General features: G+C 42.2%; 1 protein-coding gene across 1 annotated transcript in view; it reads left to right on the top strand.

Moving 5' to 3' along the window:
• LOC109929177 (collagen alpha-4(IV) chain-like) overlaps positions 1-10,736 on the top strand; it is a 223,939-nt gene that overhangs the window by 150,722 nt on the left and 62,481 nt on the right. Inside the window, exons 28-29 of the mRNA XM_048604477.1 lie at positions 2,597-2,704; positions 5,764-5,982. Coding sequence (XP_048460434.1) covers positions 2,597-2,704; positions 5,764-5,982 — 327 coding nt within the window. The remainder of the gene's footprint in view (positions 1-2,596; positions 2,705-5,763; positions 5,983-10,736) is intronic.

Here is a 10,736-nt window from a genome sequence, read left to right as displayed (position 1 = left end):
CCTACCTACTAACCTCATCCCGCCCCCTTGAGCTGTCCGTCCTCCCTGGACTGACCTATATCCTCCCTACCTCCCCATCTACACTCACCTTTACTGGCTCCATCCCTGCCTCTTTGACCGGTCTGTCTCCTCTCCACCTATCTTCTCCTCTATCCATCTTCTATCCGCCTCCCCCTCTCTCCCTATTTATTTCAGAACCCCCTTCCCCTCCCCCATTTCTGAAGAAGGGTCTAGACCCAAAACATCAGCCTTCCTGCTCCTCTGATGCTGCTTGGCCTGCTGTGTTCATCCAGCTCCACATCTTGTTATCTCAGATTCTCCAGCATCTGCAGTTCCTACTATCTCTTGAATGAGGAAGTGGAAGGGTGGGTTAGTAAGTTTGCCAATGACATGAAGGTTGGTGGAGTTGTGGACAGCGTGTAGGGCTGTTGCAGGTTGCAATGGGACATTGACAGGATGCAGAGCTGGGCAAAGAAGTGGCAGATGGAATTCAACGCAGAAAAGTGTGAAGTGATTCATTTTGGAAAGTTGAATTTGAATGCAGAATACAGGGTTAATGACAGGATTCTTGGCAGTGTGGAGGAACAGAGGGATCTTGGGGTCCACGTCCATAGATCCCTCAAAGTTGCGACCCAAGTCGATAGGGTTGTAAAGAAGGCGTATGGTGTGTTGGCTTTCATTGACGGGAGAATTTAAGAGCCGTGAGGTTATGCTGCAGCTCTATAAAACTCTGGTTAGACCATACTTAGAATATTGTGTTCAGTTCTGGTCGCCTCATTATAAGAAAGATGTGGAAGCTTTAGTGAGGGTGCAGAGGAAATTTACCAGGATGCTGCCTGGACTGGAGGGCAGGTCTTATGATGAAAGATTGAGGGAGCTAGAGCTTTTTTCATTGGAGCGAAGAAGGATGAGAGGTGACTTGATAGAGGTGTACAAGATGATGAGAAGCATAGATAGAGTGGATAGTCAGAGACTTTTTCCCAGGGTGGAAATGAATATTACAAGGGGGCATAATTTTAAAGTGATTGGAGGAAGGTATAGGGGAGATGTCAAAGGTAGGTTCTTCACACAGAGAGTGGTGAGTGTGTGGAATGTGCTGCCGGCGTTGGTAGTGGAGTCAGATACTTTAGGGACATTTAAGCGACTCTTGGATAGGCACATGGAGGATAGTAAAATGTAGGGTATGCAGGGTAGATTGATAGAACATAGAACATAGAACAGTACAGCACAGTACAGGCCCTTCGGCCCACGAACTTTTACCCGAAACCTAAGGTCTATCTAACCTCCACCGCTACCTTATACTATCATCCATATGCCTATCTAATATACGCTTAAATGACCCTAATGAGAGCGACTCCACTACCCTCTCTGGCAATGCATTCCACGTCCCGATCACTCTCTGAATAAAGAACCTACCTCTGACGTCTCCCCGATATCTACATCCTTTCACTTTAAAACTATGTCCCCTCATAAAAGCTACCTCCACCCCAGGAAAATGTCTCTGGCTGTCTACTCCATCTATACCTCTGATCATTTTGTACACCTCTATCAAGTCACCTCTCATCCTTCGTCGTTCTAAAGAGAAGAGCCCTAGCTCTCTCAACCTTTCCTTGTAAGACCTTCCCTCCATTCCAGGCAACATCCTGGTAAATCTCCTCTGCACCTTTTCTAACGCTTCCACATCTTTCCTGTAATGAGGCGACCAGAACTGGACACAATACTCCAGATGTGGCCGAACCAGGCTTTTGTATAGCTGGAGCATAACTTCACGGCTCTTGAACTCAATCCCTCTATTAATGAAAGCTAACACACCATACGCCTTCTTAACAACTCTATCCACCTGGGTGGCATGTTTCAGGGAACTGTGAACATGAACCCCAAGATCCCTCTGCTCCTCCACATTGCCAAGAATCTTTCCGTTAACCCTGTATTCTGCTTTCAAGTTTATCCTTCCAAAATGAATCACCTCACACTTTTCAGGGTTAAACTCCATCTGCCACTTCTCAGCCCAGCTCTGCATTCTATCAATGTCCCTTTGTAACCTAGAACAGCCATCCGCACTGTCCACACGTGACCCACCTTCATATCGTCCGTGAACTTGCTAATCCACCCTTCCACTCCTTTATCCAAATCATTTACAAAAATCACAAATAGAAGAGGACCTAGAACAGATCCTTGTGGTACACCACTCGTAACTGAGCACCACGTTGAATATTTTCTGTCCACTACCACCCTTTGTCTTCTAAGGGTCAGCCAATTCTGAATCCAATCTGCCACATTTCCCCCTATCCCATGCCTCCTTACCTTCTGCATGAGCCTACCATGGGGAACCTTATCAAATGCCTTACTTAAATCCATGTATAAAATGATATAATATATATAATATTTATATATTATAATATATATTATAATATATATAATATATGTAATATATATTCCGATCTTCGTTGGATATTAGGTTTGCACAGCATCGTGGGGCCGAAGGGCCTGTACTGTGCTGTACTGTTCTGTATTCTATGTTATATGTTCTATGTTGCTGCCATTCAGGTTGGGATAGCACACCTGACAATTCACACGTTCCCTTTTGCTTCCACAGGGCCAAGAGGTTTTCCAGGAAACCCTGGCAGACCAGGAAATATCGGCTTTGATGGGTTCAAAGGCCTGAAAGGAGAAGCAGGCCTTTGGTCGTATGCTGGAGCGCCAGGTGTGAAGAGAGAAGACCTTAACATCTCAGACTAGCTAATGTTCTTTTGTCTGTCCTCGAAAAAAAATTCTGTTTGTAAATTGCAATTCAGAAACAATGTAGTTGCTCTGTGTAAGAGAGATTAAGCAGTTTAGGCCTATACTGTCTGGAATTTAGAAAATGAGAGGAGATCTAACTGAGTTTTATAAGATGCTAAAGGGGATTGACAAAGTAAACATAGAGAGGATGTTTCATCATTTGGGGCAATCTAGAATGAACGGCCATGGTTTTAGGATAAGGGGTAGTAGATTAGAGTGGAGAATTTACTTCTTTCAAAGGGTTGTGAATCTGTGAAATTCACTTATATAAAGTGCAGTCAATGCTGGGACATTGAGTAAATTTAAGGAAGAGATAGACAGATTTTTAATTAGTAATGTGTTAAAGAGTTATGGAGAGCAGGCAGGAAAGTGGAGTTTTTTTTATTCATTTGTGGGATGAGGGCATCGCTAGCTGGGCCAGCATTTATTACCTGTGCCTATTGCCCCTTGAGAAGGTGTGGTGAGCTGCCTTCTTGAACCACTTCAGTCTACCTTCTGTGGGTTGACACACAATGCCATGACGGAGGGAATTCCAGAGCGAGATACGATCAGCCGCAATCATATTAAGTGGCAGAGGAGCTCCAAGGGCTGAATTGCCTACTCCTGCTCTTGCTCCGAGTTCTTCTACTTTTGTGTAAGTGGGCAGTATTAGCTTGTTTTGCCACTGAACTTGCTTTATCTGAAATCAAAGTGCTAAACAATCTATATATGCTAATAAGAGATATAGCTTACAATTGTATTATAGATTTCTAAGCTCTAACTGTTCGGGCAATAGGTCTCCTTTTACCTCTGCTTTTAGACTCTCGCATTGTGCTGAATGAATTAATCTAAAACAGAATCAGAATGGGAACACCACGTTTGGCTTTCATTCTGTCCAGTTTTCTCTTACTGTTGTGCACTATTTCAATCTATTTTTCATATTCACTATTTACCTCAATATTTCTTTTCTCTCCTTTCTTAATCAGTACTTTTATGGCCTTTTTCTGGATGTGCATTTTGAATGATGTCTAAGTTCTCTCTCAAAGAGTCGCGACTGCCTTGCTGTAAATGTACCATCCTACCTGCAGCTCCTCCATGCTGCATCCTTACTTTGTAAAGGCTTACCACAACCTCTGACATGGACCTGTTTCTCCCAAGACCAGTAGTTCAGTAATTGGCATAACTTAAATCCCTTACTTTTTCTTTCTTCACACAATCTGTCAGATTTCCACACCCAAATTTAGGAATGGGGGCAGAGAGATCACGTTTTAGGGACCAGGCGGGGATTTGGAACACTGTTCAATTCTGGTCTCCCTGCTGCAGGAAAAATGTTGTGAAACTTGAATGGGTGCAGAAAAGGTTTGCAAGGATGTTGCTGGGGTTGGAGGGTTTGCGCTATAGGAAGAGACTGTTTTCCCTGGAGTGTCGGAGGCTGAGGGCTGACCTTATAGAGGTTTATAAAATCATGAGGGGCATGGATTGGGTAAATAACCAAGGTCTTTTGCCCAGGGTAGGGGAATCCAAACCTAGAGGGCATAGGTTTAACATGAGAGGGGAAAGATTTAAAAGGGACCTAAGGGGCAACTTTTTCACGCAGAGGGTGGTGTTTGTATGGAATGAGCTGCCAGAGGAAGTGGTGGAGGTGGGTACAATGACAACATTTAAAAGACATTTGGATGGATATATGTATAGGAAGGGTTTAGAGGTAAATGGGCTAAATGCTGGCAAATGGACTAGATTAATTTAGGATATCTGGTTGGCATGGACAAGTTGGACCGAAGGGTCTGTTTTATGCTGTATGACTCTGTGACTCTATAACATCTTGGGAGAATGCATTTTTGTGCACAGGGCACCCTCCAATCGATGTATCTCCCTTTATTTCTGTTTTCCAACAAAATTGTTTGAAAAACCAGATGACCTATTCTTGCCTACCTGCCCATACCAACTACAATATCGGTGGATAATGTTTGGGTCAAATGGCTTCAAATTAAGCTAACTTGTTTATTATTGATTTTTTTTAAAAAGAGGTTGAGCTACCAATTTTAGATATTCTTGGGACTCAGGATGGATGAAGATGAGGTGGGAGAGCCACCCATCATATTACCATGCTATAAGAGCCAGTGTAGACATTCTGCCCAATAAGCCTGCCCCACCATTTGATAGCATCAAGACTGATCCGATTGTGGCCTTAACTCCTCTTTCCTGTCAGTCCCCCATAACCTTTATCTCCCTTGTAGATCAAAAATCTGTCAAAATCAACCTTCAATATATTCAATGAGCCAAAAAATAACAAGCCTCAGAGAAATAATTCTTCCTCATCTCTATCTAATATTGGAACTCTCTTACATAAAAACTGTAGCCCCTCTCTTCCCCATGTGGGGAAACACCCTCTCAAAATCTATCCTGTCAGACTAACACCCCCCATTTAATCAGAATCTTACATGTTTCAAGGAGATCACCTTCCATCCTTCTAAAGTCTATTGAGTAAAAACCCAACATTTTTTACCTTCCCTCGTCTCAGCAACCAGCCTAGTGCATCTTCTCTGAACTGTAGCTGCTGCAAATATATCTCTCCTGAGTAAGGTGATCACGTCTATACAGATGCAGTTTCACCAATGACCCAAACTGTTGGAGCAAGCCTTCCCTACTAGCAGTATTTCGGGACAAACCAGTCAGATTTGGAAAGGTTAACAATATTTGAGAAGCGAGTAGTAAAGGCCAAGAAAGATTGGTAATATCCAGCAGGATACAAGTGGACAATTCAGGAAGGTAATGGTACTGTAAAGGTAAACAGCGATAATCTGTCTCACAAGCATCTCCAGTAGCATAATTCTGGCAATGACATTTGGGAGGGTAAAATGACTATTCAGGGAAGGCAGCGATTGGGTGAGGGTGTTAGACAATAATACAGTACTGGTTAAACTGTAGTTTTTAATTTGACTGTCTAACATGTCGGCTGTTCCTGGGAACAGTGCAGCTAAGTGCCACCTTCTGGTTTCTCAGGTTTTCAAGGCTTGACTGGTGACCCAGGTCCTCAAGGACCTCCTGGACCAACAGAAAATGGAGCTCCAGGCTCTCCGGGTGCTCCTGGTATTCCAGGGGAAAAAGGCCCACCTGGTGATTCGTACGATGGTCCTCCAGGGAACCCTGGACCTCTTGGAAGAAGAGGATCATCAGGTGCAGTAGGAGATATTGGAAATCCAGGACCACCAGGAAGGCAAGGTAAGTTCCAAAAGCCAATTCTTACATTGCTGTTTCAGTTATGCAAATAAATTTGTCCCAATGCTTCATTCTTAATTGGTTGCAATGGCATTTGATGTCTTAAATTGATTTTATTCATATCTCTGTTTTGAAATGAACTTGATAGCACCTGGCATCTTCACTACAGTATAGTGGCCCAATAAATGGGATATAATCAGTACATAATGCTCTACAATTGGAGCAGAAATTTCTCAGGAAATTGTTTACTTTTGGAATGAGTCTAATTTATCAGGTTTAAAGCATCAAAAACTGTGTGGAGGGTAAACTCAGACAGCAGTAACTGTACAGAAAGCACTTTTTCATGATCTGTGATAATTGGAAATAAAGTAAATATGTTGATGTTAAATTAATCAATTTACTCGCAGATTTAAATATTTAATGCATTAATATGCATCAGTGTAATTGAGCCTCTCTCTTAGGAAACCACTTCCCCTTTTTATTCCTGTTTGCTGGTGTATTGGGCAGTTTAGTGAGTTAGCCAACAGGTCATGAACATGCAAGAATTTGAATGAAATTAAGATTGTAGCCTTCATGTAAATGAATAAAGCAAAAGGAGACATTTGGTTCTATACACAGTGACATGTAGCTGTTAGTAATGGAGGTAATAGGACCCAAAAAGAAGGTGCAAAAACTGGCATAAGGGCATTTTATCTGAATGCTCGGAGCACTCGAAAGAAGATGGACGATTTGACGATGCAAATCATGGCAAATGGGTATGATTTAGTGGCCATTACAGAGACATGGTTACAGGATGGTCATGACTGGGAGTTAAATATCCAGGGGTATCAAACTGTTCGGAAGGACAGACGGGAAGGTAAGGGAGGTGGTGTTGCTCTGATTTTTAAGGATGATATCAGGGCGGTAGTGAGAGATGATATAGGTTCTACTGAACAAAATGTTGAATCCATTTGGGTGGAAATTAGGAATAGCAGGGAGAAGAAGTCACCGATAGGTGTGGTCTATAGGCCACCAAATAATGACATCGTCGTGGGGCAGGCAATAAACATAGAAATAGCTAATGCATGTAAAAATGGTACAGCAATTATCATGGGGGATTTTAATCTACATATCGATTGGTCAAACCAGGTCGGTCATGGCAGCCTTGAGGAGGGTTTCATAGAATGCATCCGAGATAATTTCCTTGAACAATATGTAATGGAACCTACGAGGGAGCAAGCTATCCTAGATCTAGTTCTGTGTAATGAGACAGGAATAATTAATGATCTCACAGTTAGGAATCCTCTTGGAAAGAGCGATCACAGTGTGGTCGAATTTAAAATACAGATGGAGCGTGAGAAGGTTAAATCCAGTACCTATGTCCTGTGCTTAAACAAAGGAGACTATGAAGGAATGAGGGAGGAGTTAGCTAAGGTAGAATGGGAGCAAAAACTTTGTGGTGGGTCAATTGAGGAACAGTGGAGGACTTTCAAAACGATTTTTCACAGTGCTCTGCAGAAGTATATTCTAGTGATAAGGAAGAACTGTAGGAAAAGAGAGAGCCAGCCATGGATGTCTAAGGAAATAAAGGAAAGTATCAGATTGAAAAAAAAACACATACAAAAACGCAGAGAGTAGTGGGAAACTAGTAGACTGGGAAATCTTTAAAGGCCAACAGAAAGCCACAAAGGAAGTTATAAAGAAAAGTAAGATAGATTATGAGAGTAAACTAGCTCAGAATATAAAAACAGGCAGCAAAAGTTTCTATAAATATGTAAATTGTAAAAGAGTGGCGAAGGTAAACATTGGTCCTTTAGAGGATGAGAAGGCCAATTTAATAACTGGGAATGAGGAAATAGCCGAGACATTAAACAGTTATTTCGTGTCGGTCTTCACTGTGGAAGACACAAATAACATGCCGAAAACTAATGGCAAGAAGGTTATAGCAGGTGAGGATCTAGAAACTATCATCATCACTAAGGAGGCAGTGCTGGGCAAGCTAATGGGGCTAAAGGTAGACAAGTCTCCTGGCCCTGATGAAATGCATCCCAGGGTAGTAAAAGAGGTGATGGGGGAAATAGCAAATGCACTAGTAATTATTTACCAAAACTCACTGGACTCTGGGGTGGTTCCCGCAGATTGGAAAACAGCCAATGTGACGCCACTGTTTAAAAAAGGAAGTAGACAAAAAGCAGTAACTATAGGCCAGTTAGCTTAACTTCGGTAGTGGGGAAAATGCTTGAATCTATCATTAAGGAAGAAATAGCAAGACATCTGGATATAAGTTGTCCCATTGGGAACACCCAGCATGGGTTCATGAAGGGTAGGTCATGTTTAACTAATTTGGTGGAATTCTTTGAGGACATTACTTGCATGGTGGACAGTGGGGAACCTGTGGATGTGGTGTATCTGGATTTCCAGAAGGCATTTGACAAGGTGCCACACCAAAGGCTCCAATGTATTGGCATGGATAGAGGATTGGTTGACCAGTAGAAAGCAAAGAGTAGGGGTAAATGGGTGTTTTTCTGGTTGGCGGTCAGTGGCTAGTGGTGTGCCTCAGGGATCAGTGTTGGTACCGCAATTGTTTACAATTTACATAGATGATTTGGAGTTGGGGACTAAGTGTGGTGTGTCAAAATTTACAGATGACACTAAAGTGAGTGGTAGAGCAAAGTATGCAGAAGACACTGAAAGTCTGCAGAGGGATATAGATAGTCTAAGTGAGTGGGCAAAGGTCTGGCAGATGGAGTACAATGTTGATAAGTGTGAGGTCATCCATTTTGGTAGGAATAACAGCAAAATGGACTATGTTTTAAATGGTAAAAAATTGCAGCACGCTGCTGTGCAGAGGGACTTGGGTGTCCTTGTGCATGAATCACTAAAAGTAGGATTGCAGGTGCAGCAGGTAATTAAAAAGGCAAATGGAATTTTGTCTGCCATTGCTAGAGGGATGGAGTTTAAAAACAGGGGGGCTATGCTGCAGCTGTATAGGGTCCTGGTGAGGCCACACCTGGAGTACTGTGTGCTGTTTTGGTCTCCTTACTTGAGAAGAGATATACTTGCACTGGAGGGGGTGCAGTGGAGATTCACTCGGTTGATTCCAGAGTTGAGAGGGTTGGATTATGAGGAGAGACTGAGTAGACTGGGATTATACTCATTGGAATTCAGAAGAATGAGGGGAGATCTTATAGAAACATATAAAATTATGAAGGGAATAGATAAGGTGGAGGCAGGGAAGTTGTTTCTGCTAGCAGGTGAAACTAGGACTAGAGGGCATCGCCTCAAAATAAAGGGAAGCAGATGTAGGACTGAGGTCAGGAGGAACTTCTTCACCCAAAGGGTTGTGAATCTGTGGAATTCCCTGCCCAGTGAAGCGGTTGAAGCTACCACGCTGAATGTTTTTAAGACAAGGCTAGATAAATTTTTGAACAGTAAAGGAATTAAGGGTTATGGTGAGTGGGCGGGTAAGTGGAGCTGAGTCTCAAAAAGATCAGCCATGATCTTATTAAATGGCGGGGCAGGCTCGAGGGGCCGGATGGCCTACTCCTGCTCCTAGTTCTTACGTTCTGACATTGAATCATTGACAAACAACATGCATCCTGATGTGTTATATATTGTTAGACTTAGTAAAAATATACATATTTATTGTCATTTAAAGAGCATGAGAGGTCCAGATATGAATCAAAATGAATCTTCATTTACAACTACACTTTGAGTTAAATATTGGTTATTTCAATCATTGTGTAAATCAAACTCTAAAAATTCAAGTAATATTCCTCTCTCTCAGCCTATCTTTGCATGCTTTGGAAAGAAATAGAGAGCATTTTTTTTTAGATCACTCAGGCTGAAGGATGTTTGAATTAAGGCCTATTTAACATCTTATTTCCTTATTATTCTTGACTGGAGAGTTGACTAATTAGTACCTTATGTCTAAGAATAAATCCGAAATATTTATTGGCCATTTTCCAATCTCCTGGTTCTTATAATTTTAACACAATCGTTCTGTAGTATTTTGCAGGCTTGCTCATCTCATTTCTTGCTATTTCCAATCAGCCATGATAAATATTGTTCAGCATTGAAATTCCAATGCCAATTTATTGAATAGAACAAAGAGTTGAACCTGCCCTCAATGCTTTCTTTTTGTCATTTGCTGATTAATGCACTTACTTTAACTTTCTGTTTGCACAATTTCAACACACCAGCTGATACATTTATTCTTAGGTTAATGATTTTATAAAGAAATCCACTGCACTAAAATATCACATTGGGAATGTCTTTCCAGACCAAAGTAGATTTATTATTTTGGTTTTGCGTACAGGACACTAATGATAAATGCGTATAATTGCGCATCCTGTCCGAAATTCTCCTTTAAACCAATTCAACTATGGTGCCGAGATATCAGAATAAAGAATTTAAGAGGCCTATGTTAAACTGTTTCTAAACAGTTGTCCTGTAATGACAACATATTGAGGTTGAGAGTATAAACGATGGGCACCTACAGGGAGAGAGTTTGGGGGGAGGGGAATGTTCAGGGAGAGTGTGTTGGGGAGGGGTATGTTCAAGGAGAGAGTGTGGGGGAGGGTAGTGTTCAGGGAGAGTTTGTGAGGTGGGGGAGTGTGTGGAGGAGGGTAGTGTTCAGGGGGAGTGTGTCGGGGAGGGTAGTGTTCAGGGAGAGAGTGTGGGGGAGGGGAATGTTCAGGGAGAGAGTGTAGGGGAAGGAAATGTTCAGGGAGAGAGTGTGGGGGAGGGGTATTTTCAGGGGGAGAGTGTGGGGGAGG

The sequence above is a fragment of the Rhincodon typus genome, chromosome 13 (assembly GCF_021869965.1).
Source record: "Rhincodon typus isolate 14 chromosome 13, sRhiTyp1.1, whole genome shotgun sequence".
Lineage (NCBI taxonomy): Eukaryota > Metazoa > Chordata > Chondrichthyes > Orectolobiformes > Rhincodontidae > Rhincodon > Rhincodon typus.
This window is presented reverse-complemented; position numbering and strand designations above follow the sequence as displayed.